Source organism: Eurytemora carolleeae, unplaced genomic scaffold (genome assembly GCF_000591075.1).
Source record: "Eurytemora carolleeae unplaced genomic scaffold, Eaff_2.0 scaffold1571, whole genome shotgun sequence".
NCBI classification, from domain to species: domain Eukaryota; kingdom Metazoa; phylum Arthropoda; class Copepoda; order Calanoida; family Temoridae; genus Eurytemora; species Eurytemora carolleeae.
The window spans coordinates 43,678-54,239 of NW_019397466.1; the positions used below are offsets into that span (position 1 = coordinate 43,678).

At 31.3% G+C, this 10,562-nt stretch overlaps 2 protein-coding genes across 2 annotated transcripts in view; both read left to right on the forward strand.

The window, feature by feature from the left end:
* LOC111714446 (fanconi-associated nuclease 1-like) overlaps positions 1 to 1,517 on the forward strand; it is a 19,467-nt gene extending 17,950 nt beyond the window's left edge. The window contains exons 20-23 of the mRNA XM_023489549.1: positions 175 to 285; positions 408 to 483; positions 773 to 835; positions 1,151 to 1,517. Coding sequence (XP_023345317.1) covers positions 175 to 285; positions 408 to 483; positions 773 to 835; positions 1,151 to 1,517 — 617 coding nt within the window. The remainder of the gene's footprint in view (positions 1 to 174; positions 286 to 407; positions 484 to 772; positions 836 to 1,150) is intronic.
* Positions 1,152 to 8,891, forward strand: LOC111714447 (transmembrane emp24 domain-containing protein 7). The gene is made up of 8 exons (XM_023489550.1): positions 1,152 to 1,761; positions 2,996 to 3,098; positions 3,590 to 3,661; positions 4,233 to 4,349; positions 4,558 to 4,614; positions 5,818 to 5,901; positions 6,771 to 6,860; positions 7,900 to 8,891. Exons 1-8 carry the CDS (start codon positions 1,700 to 1,702, stop codon positions 7,963 to 7,965), a joined length of 651 nt encoding a protein of 216 aa, XP_023345318.1. The 5' UTR covers positions 1,152 to 1,699; the 3' UTR covers positions 7,966 to 8,891.
* Positions 8,892 to 10,562: the final 1,671 nt, after the last annotated feature.

A 10,562-nucleotide genomic window follows, 5' to 3' on the forward strand; every position in this document is an offset into this window, starting at 1 on the left:
AGGTGCGTCACAAAGTTTGAGTTCGATCGGTTCAACCGTTTTGACGTTGATCAGTTACAAACAAAGGCAGACAAGTCCAAGTTATATATAGACAGAAGAAAGGGCAATGATGACATTCCTAGGTTTTTTAGTATCACTGTAATTCCAAGTAATTATAAAACCTTACATATTCAGAGTGTAGCGGTGATGAGGTCTGCAGGATGCTGGTAGATTCCTACACAACAAACTTTAATGTTAGCAGTATAGTATCCTGGGATAGGTTTAGAGGTTCAGAGCATCTCGCAGGTTTATATTTGTTTATTATAGTTAGAGTTTAGACGTTCAGAGCATATCATTTTATAGGTTTAATCAAGTGTAAACTGGAGAGATTGATTAAACTAATTTGATTGATTAAACAATTTTTTTAGGTTTAATCAAGTGTATTCCTCCTCTTCAGCTTTCATTAATACTGGAGAGATTGATTAAAGATCATAGAACATACAGGTTAATATTACAATATTTTGATATTTAAGATTTCAAATATTTAAATTTTTCAATTTATTTTGAACTGAACGGGATTGTCAAGTGTCCACATTGTTACTAGTGGCTACGATTTAAGGAGTTATTAGTCTGATATATGTATGAAAATCGACAATTTTCAATTGCGGGTTCTTTTTAAAAGTGACTTGCTGATTTATGCAGCAGAGGCAAGGAAGAAAATTGACAGAGAGTTATCTTTTTAAATTGGAAAAAACAACAACTGTTACTAAGATACGTCAACAGTACCATTAAGGTCTGGATTACCTGACCTGACGCTGTGGAATCCTGAAACTGAAGAACTTAAGTTTGTTGAGGTGTACAATTAGCCAAAGAGGTATGCACAATTGCACATTGCACAATTATGCNGAAGACTTGTTCAAAAGATACTATTCAATTGTTTCTTTTCAGTTTCATTCTAATCAACTTAAAAAATCATTCTTCAGCACAAATGTATTTAATTATTTTTTACATGTCCCTGAGAAGTTCTCCACCTTTGTTATGCATGTTAGCCAACATTCATAAAATTTCACAGATTCAGCGCGCTGTAAAAAAAAACAAGGAAAGATAATTGGTAAAGAAGGGTAAAATTTAGTTTAACAAAATATATACCCCTTACTTTTTTAATATTTAGGTTTTTCCTGAGTATTGGTGTGTGCAGTGAGGTTTGCCATGTTGATCCTACGGGTAGCTTAGACGCTAGGGGGTTCAAACAATCAACGAAAAAATACTCCCCTCTTAAAGAGCAAAAAACTCTAAAAATTAAGAAGAATCGGAAAACTTCCAATTCGGATTTTGTTGAGGATTTTGATGAAAGAAAAGCAGATTCAGTATCAGGAATTTCTCCGCTCAAAGAGAAGAAAATAAACCCTAGAAAATCCGGGAAAGAGTCCAAGTTTACAAAATCTGCGAAATGTAAGAGGAGGGAAAGCATTGAAGAAGATGCTATTACTGGGAAAGACCTTACAGCTAGAAAAGCCAGAGTAACTAAGAAAACTTAAAAATAGTTGAAAACCTAAAAAGGAAATTTATAATATTTTTATGCCATGCAAACCTATTTTTATACTCAGAGAAACTGACAGGCTGTGATAATTCAAAAACTAGATTTGTATGCAATATGCATGTAAACATTTTTTATACTTTCAGATGATTCTAGCTTAAAAATCAGATTAGCCTGGTCAAAATGAAGTATGTGACTGATTCAAGTGTGTGTTTGTTCTTAACTGTTTGTTCTTTGCTTCTAAGGTAAGATTATGGTTTTTTAAGAAGTATTACTTACAAAATGAACTTTATGAAATATCAAATAGAAAAATACCTTGAAGAATTGTTTTGAAGATTTCCCTGAAAAATTGTGCATTTCTATTAATATTTGACTGACTTCGGTTGTTCCCAGGTTTTGATTAAAATGGTTGATAAAAGATTAAAAAATGTATGCCTTAAGATTTTTATATTTAACATTTGAATAACATTTTTTTTGTTTTTTGAACAAATCAAATGGCCACAGAAGTTTAGGCTGACAATCTCTGATAGTTTTTAAAGCAAAACAATGTTGTAACAACGTTGCTTATCTGTTCAGTATTATTTAAAACATTGAAGTAACGTTGTAACAACGTTGCTTATCTGTTCAGTATTATTGAAAACATTGAAGTAACGTTGAAAAACGTTGTTTCATCTGTTCAGTATTATTGAAAACATTAAGGTAACGTTAAAATAACGTTGTTTCATCTGTTCAGTATTATTGAAAACATTGAAGTAACATTGTAATAACGTTGTTTCATCTGCAAAGTATTATTAAAAACATTAAAGAACGTTGTAATAACGTTGTTTTATCTGTTCAGTATTATTGAAAACATTGAAGTAACGTTGTTAAAGCGTTGTTTTATCTGTTCAGTATTATTGAAAGCATTGAAGTAACGTTGAAATAATGTTGTTTCATCTGTTCAGTATAATTGAAAACATTGAAGTAAAGTTGAAATAATGTTGTTTTATTGTTCAGTATTACTGAAAACATTGAAGTAACGTTGTAATAACGTTGTGTTATGTGTTCAGTATTACTGAAAACATTGAAGTAACGTTGTAATAGCGTTGTTTTATCTGTTCAGTATTATTGAAAGCATTAAAGTAATGTTGAAATAACGTTGTTTCATCTGTTCAGTATTACTGAAAGCATTGAAGTAACGTTGGAATAACGTTGTTTAGTTGAATTAACGTTAAATTATCTGTATAGTATTTCTGAAAACGTTGATTTAACATTGTATTATCTGTTCAGTATTACTGGAAGCATTGAATTAACGTTATATATCTGTTTAGTACTACTGGAAGCATTGAATTAACGTTATATATCTGTTCAGTATTACTGGAAGAGTTGAATTAATGATGTATTATCTGTTTAGTATTTTCTGAAAGCGTTGAATTAACGATGTCTTATCTGTTTAGTATTTTCTGGTAGTGTTGAATTAACTATGAATTATCTGTTTAGTATTACTGGAAGCGTTGAATTAACGTTTGAGTTGCCAGACAGTGCAAAAGAATGCTTTCATGAGATTATTGAAAAGGATGTAGAATCAACTTTAGAGTTTCAGGTAGAGTTCAAATATTGAAAATATAAATTAAAATACAATTATTATTACTTCCAATATCTATCACTCAAATTCAGAATATTAGCCACTGAAACCCATAACTGTATCCCAATTGTATTCTTGATTTAGTAAGCTCATCCTAAGACTGACATGTGGATAGTAGAACATCCCTGAAACTCTGATTGATGGAATAAACTGTTGCCTAAATCACAATATGTTTTGCTATAAACCATATCAGTTGATTTAGATAAAATTTTCTGCCATTTACTACAATATCTGTTGCTAAATTTACATCAAAAAAATGAACAATAAATGATGAATTAACAATGATAAATAAATAAACAAATAAACATTGATTAGGATTAAATGAACAAGGATAAATGAATAAATAAACAATGGTAGATAAATAAATAAAAAATGAATAAAATGAATAAACAATGATTTATAAATAAAAAAATAAATAAATTGAGAATGACCTACTTCCACATGTAAAGGTTGTGACAGGGGGACATTATGATGTTGATGTAGAACTTAGAGATCCAATGAAGAACGTTCTTTACAAGGAGGTAAACAGAAAAACATTAATTTTGACAGCGCATAAATTTTCCTAACAAATCGGCCCTCACCCCCTTTGAAAAGAAACGCTTTTTTTGGTCGGGTATGTTTTTATCAGTGTTTTATTCACTGATATTGGAAAATAAATGATTTTTAGAAGAGGGTGAATTAATTTTTGGGTTAAAAGTATTAAAAAATATCAAAATTTCTTGCCTTTGATTATGTCCTCCCAGAGACTAAAAACATTCCCTCAGGTTAACCAAGAAAATATTAAATTTGAGACACTTGTATTACATATAAGGTGACTGGTTCAAGTAGAATTTAAATGAGATCCTTTCCCTTAAGATACAATCAAAAAAGAAACTTTTCAAAACTTTCTTAAGATAAAAAATCAGAGGTTTATATTTTAGAGAGAATTATTTTCAAAATATAAAAAATGGGGGTTCAAAAGAGGACCGGCAAGAGGTTTTCCACTCTTACTGATACTTTTAAACTGAACAATGGTAGTGTATAAAGTATTATAAATAAAAAAGGGGGGATATTCAACCCTGAAACCCCTAATTTTGTTTTACTTTTTCTTAGGTAAAGAAACAGTATGATAGTTTCCAGTGGAAAGCAGATCGAACCGGGGAATATATTGCCTGCTTCTCAAATGAGTTTTCTACTTTCTCTCATAAACTTGTCTACATAGATTTCCAGGTATTACATACGGCTGGGGCGAGAACAATATTCACCTTTTTTTTGCAAGACCTTGTTTTTGGCGCACTAATGATATTGTTAGTGTTTTTTTATAATTATTTTTACAATAACTAATTTTATTTTTATTGTTACTTTAAAACACTAGCTCTTGATTCATAGAAATTTTATGAAATAATATCCTTCAAATTTAAATTTTCTTGTTTGCTAGGTTGGAGATGAACTTCCCCTGCCAGGTTTAGAAAACCAGTTGGAACCCCTTACACAGGTAAACTGGATCTTTTTAGTCACATCAAAGGGATTATTTATGTTTACTGGATACAATTTATATAGTAACACAAGTGTGCTGGATATATGGTTTCATAGAGGGGGTTCTTTATGTTACCAGGATTTATGATCAATGATCGTTGAATAATAATAAAGGGTTCACTAGATACATTTTTATTTTATTTTAAGTGACTCTTATTTAAGGAAATTTACAACACCGTGTTCGAGATAAAATTATTTTTTTTAATTAAGTAAAATTTATTAATAATTCATTTATTAGGATGAAAAAGAGTTTAATTTATTGACAGAGGTATGAAAGTGTAAAAATATCCTGTGTGATATAAAAAATAGCATAAATACATTAATAATTTAATCATACCATTAACCATCCTAGTTTTTTTACTGGACAAGAAAACGAGTAAAAGAAATAATAATTTAGTTGATTTGATTTTTGTAGATTTATTAATATCTTCTGAGACCAGTTCAAATGAAAAGCTTAAACCAAGTTAAACTGCTTCTAATCAGCTTGACCTGGCCCTCGTGAGAAGTGGTTTAACGTGTTTAAACTATTTCTCACTCTTCATTAGATCTGGTCCTAGCTGACCAACTATATTTCTCACTCTTCATTAGATCTGGTCCTAGCTGACCAACTATATTTCTCACTCTTCATTAGATCTGGTCCTAGCTGACCAACTATATTTCTCACTCTTCATTAGATCTGGTCCTAGCTGACCAACTATAGCCTTAATCTCTTAATCTTTTACTACACTTTAGTCAAGAACTTTGGAGTCATCTATAGGATTTATGAAATGTTGTCTTGGCAATTTTTCAAAGGTTTTTATATTTTTATACCTAAGTCTCAGTAATTGTAAAAATAAATAAATAGCTACGAAATATGCGGGAATAGTTTAAAGACCTCCATATAATTATTCAATTAAATAAAACTATATATCTTCAGCACTCCAATATCAGTAGGTCAAGAAAACAACATTTTATAAATTCTTTTGATGTTTCCGAAGTTCGGGAGTAAAATAGACCCTGTTTTTGTTTTCTTTTTTGTGTAAGATATTTATTTCAGATTTGTTTTAACTTTGTGAGAGAAAATATTATTTATTAATCAAATCTAATTTTGATACTTTTCATTTTTAGACTTTTGATGTTATATAAAAATTATAAAAATATTGATCATAATTTATAAATATAGATGGAGACATCTGCACGAGAAATCCACGAAAACCTCAATTCCGTCATAGATTTCCAAACCCATCATAGACTCACTGAAACCCAGGTATTCCACTTAGAAATATAGATTTCCAAACCCATCATAGACTCACTGAAACCCAGGTATTCCACTAAGAAATATAGATTTCCAAACTCATTATAGACTCGTTGAAACACAGGTATTCCATTAAGAAATATATATTTCCAAACTCATTATAGACTTACTGAAACCCAGGTATTCCATTAAGAAATATAGATTTCCAAACTCATAGACTCGCTGAAACACAGGTATTCCACTAATTGAAATATAGATTTCCAAACTCATTATAGACTCACTGAAACACAGGTATTCCACTAATTGAAATATAGATTTCCAAACCCATCATAGACTCACTGAAACCTAGGTATTCCACTAATTGAAATATAGATTTCCAAACTCAGCATAGACTCACTGAAACCCAGGTATTTCACTAAGAAATATAGATTTCCAAACTCATCATAGACTCAGTGAAACACAGGTATTCCACTAAGAAATATAGATTTCCAAACTCATCATAGACTCAGTGAAACACAGGTATTTCACTAAGAAATATAGATTTCCAAACTCATCATAGACTCACTGAAACCCAGGTATTTCACTAAGAAATATAGATTTCCAAACTCATCATAGACTCACTGAAACCCAGGTATTCCACTAAGAAATATAGATTTCCAAATACATCATAGACTCACTGAAACCCAGGTATTCCACTAAGAAATATAGATTTCCAAATACATCATAGACTCACTGAAACCCAGGTATTTCACTAAGAAATATAGATTTCCAAACTCATCATAGACTCGCTGAAACCCAGGTATTCCACTAAGAAATATAGATTTCCAATAAGAAATAAAGTATTCAAAGAAATGAAGAAATATTCAATATTTATTCTGCAGGGTCGGAAGCGAGGAGAAGATCTGAATGAAAGAGTTATGATCTGGAGTGGGTTTGTTACTGTCGCCATCATGTTTGTGGGGTTCGGACAGGTACACAGAGTCTCTTTTTCTCAGTCTGTTTGTTTGTTTGCAGTGCTTAGGATCCCGATCCAGATCCGGATCCGCTGGGTCCGCAAGATTTTGGCTTCCTGGATCCGGATCCGCAAAAATATGCGGATCCACGGATCCGGATCCAAGGGGTAAAATATCAACCAAAAACTGCAAAAAAAAAAAATTTTACTCCTAAATCCCAAATCTGAACTTTTGAAAAAGAAAGATTAAAAAAATTTACTCATTTCTGAATGGTTCATCAAGTTTTAGGATAAAAATAAGCAAAAATAATAAAAATAAGAATTTAAAAATTATTTTTTGTTAAAAAATTCAGTAAATCTTAAAGAAATTACCTGGAAATTGAATGGATCCTAAGCACTGTTTGTTTGGATGTCCGATCATAACTTAGGAACCACCCCTTGGCAGATTTGTCTCAAATTTTGATAAAGGAACACGGTAGATATATACTTAACTTGGCAATAAAGTTCTAAGTTGAGTATGTTGACTTGTATTGGGTAAACTTGTATTCTGGACAAATCTGGGTTCCCAACTGCAAATTAGTATTAAATAAAAAAAGTTGTTCAGTAGTTCAAGATAGCTAAGTTTGTTGCTTGGTGTAGTTTCAATCTGATCAAAGAAATCCTACATCTTGGAATTTGTTTTCTGCATCATTTGCTAAATTGTTGTATCAACCGTATTCCGTGTTTAAATTCCTAGAATTTCTTTATTGGTGATAGTTATCAATATTTCTTCATACTAAATCTTCAAAATAACAGAGTTAGTTACTTACAATTTATGACGAACTTTTAAAATATACGCCAAAAAAAAGTCTTTTCAAAGTAGCTATGGAAGTCTGATTTCATTGTATTAATAATAAAATGATTGAAATAATAATAAGAAATATTGCGAGGTTTTAAGTAACAAAATATGTAGGTTGTTTTTCATGGAATTAAGTAACTCTGAATTCACAGCTTTTTAAAATTAATTTTTAGGTTTCACATTGTAATCTGATGGTCTAATTGATATTACTACTTTCTAGGTGTATGTTCTCAAATCATTTTTCGCGGACAAGAAACCTTCTCAGCTATATCCTGGGCTCAGATAGACTTGGATCCAGTGAAAGACTATGTTTTCAACTCGTACACTGTACACATGTCTCATGTTTTTGTTCAATCCCTATTTCAGGCATTTTCAGTGATTCACTTTTCAGACTCGGATTCGATTGCAAGCATATCTATATTTTAACTCCATCCTTTATGAGACAAATCCATTTATCACCAGCTCCATTTTTATGAAAGCAAGTTCACTTAGCAGCTTCAATCGTTTAAAAATATCAGCTAAGGAGCTCAATTCCCCAGAGACAAATCCACTAAGCAGCTCCATTCTTAGAGAAACAAATCCACTGATAAGCTCCATCCACAAATCATAACTGAATTCGTTTTCAGACATATCCACCAATCAGCTTAATTCGTCTGCAGTAAGGCTGCATGCTCCATTTGTTAAAATTTCTCAAACTTTAATTATTTATACATTCACTCAAATTAAGCAAGCTCGCTTTCAGTGACATGTTTCAACACACTACAGAGAGAACTAAGATTTAACGACAAGTTTCAGTCCTTTGTATTAAAAAGTCAAGAAATGCATAATAATTGTAAAATTTATATGCAACCTCGATGATTTTACAGGCTAATTATTCTGAATAATAATCCTGTTACGTCTGTGATTTCTTTCACGGACTGAATTGTGATTTAGGAAAATTAAATTCAGCATTCCTGTCAGCTCTGCTTTCTCATTTAATTTGAACTGTACTGATGTTATGTACAATACGGTTTGCCATGTACATCTTGACATGTACCTTGAGTTCAGTGTACATTGTACATGTTATAAGATTTATTGTTAGTATTTCTCAAAATCTCATGGTTCTGGTACGACGGAAGAGATGAACCTGGGATGTTATTTCGGATTTAGCATTTTATTCATAATTTTATTTCTGTTCAATTGCTTTGTGTGAACATGTTAAGTTCAGGAAGTAGATACTATTGATCAATACCATCAATGTGATTGTGATCAGCTGTTTAATTCGTGATCAATTCAGCTGATTCTCTTAATATCAGCTGTTCCTACTGCGATCAGCTGATCACTGAAAATCCGCAAAATTTCCAATTGTTTCTACTCTTTGGTTCTTACGTTTATGTGATGTATGAAATTATTTGTGTTAGAGGTGAAAGAAAATGTAGTGTTTTTTGTAATTTTTAAAAAGAATATTTAAAATAATTTATTCTTAAATTATAAATAATTAGGCAAAAAGATTTAATGGATTTAAGTACTTGGATACTTTTTCTTGTATGTTATTTATAATGTTTCGTAAGCACCCAAGATTTAATAAATAAAAGATTAAGAAGTAAAACATTTTTTGTTTTGATGTTTTTAATCATGTTAAGTATTTCAAATCTACAGAGGTAGAGCGGTTAAAATCAGAGTATTATGATTTTCAAAGAAAAAACATTGTTTTCCTCAGATATCTCAATCTCAATGATTTGATGATTTTTGGCATAGTGCTGGGCTCTAAATTTAACATAAATTAATTTTTATTTCGTGACTATCGAGTAAAAACGCGTTTTTGAGTGGCACTAATCCATTAGATTTTTTAGGCGAAAAACTGGATTTTTCTGAGAAACTTGGAAATAAGATGACTTGTAAAGATTTTGAGCTCAAATGAAACCATGATGTATCTAGCAAAAAAAGTTTTTTTTTTACATTACCATACCAATACCATAATCTTTAATGTATAAGCTGCAAAAAATGTTGTCAGTTTGGCTAATCAAAACTGTATGATCGCCACAGGCTACTTGGACTGAAAACTGTGATTTTTTTTATTGCAAATATCTGAACAAAGACAGTAAAAAAAGGGGTAGCAGAGCCCTTACTTCAATTTTGGTTTTTCCCTATTTAGAGGACTTTTCATAAAAGGTCGGATAAATTTTCACATTTTACTTCAAAACCCTTTGACCATCCACCCCTCCCTCGGTCAGTAAACCTACTGATTATATAACCCTGGGACCATCCACCCCTCCCTCGGTCAGTAAACCTACTGATTATAAAACCCTGGGACCATCCACCCCTCCCTCGGTCAGTAAACCTACTGATTATAAAACCCTGGGACCATCCACCCCTCCTTCGGTCAGTAAACGTACTGATTATAAAACCCTGGGACCATCCACCCCTCCTTCGGTCAGTAAACCTACTGATTATAAAAAAGGTTAAGTATAGAAATTGGGAACAGAAACATTTCTCAACTTGACATTTTCTAATTTCTCATATTAAGTGTTTTTAGACAACGATACACGGTTTTACTGACCCTGCACAAGAAAAAACTTAAAAGATTATATTGCAGAAAATTATTATCTCAAAATTCTTAAAACAAGATCAGATCTTGTATTATGTAAAATTAATGCTATTTAATCTTCAAATGCTTAACATCTACAGTGAAGGGGATCAGAACTAGAATCCGATAGAATCTGAACACACTTAAGGGGGGGGGGGGCAAGAAATGACTTGAAAAATTGCCAGAATATGCCAAATATTGATTAAATAAAAAATTGCTCTGTTTCCGCCTAGTTTCAACCCATTTTTTTAAATCTTATATTTCACGTACCTTAGTTCTTCCTACTTAATTCTACATCAACTATGTTTATCTTTTAA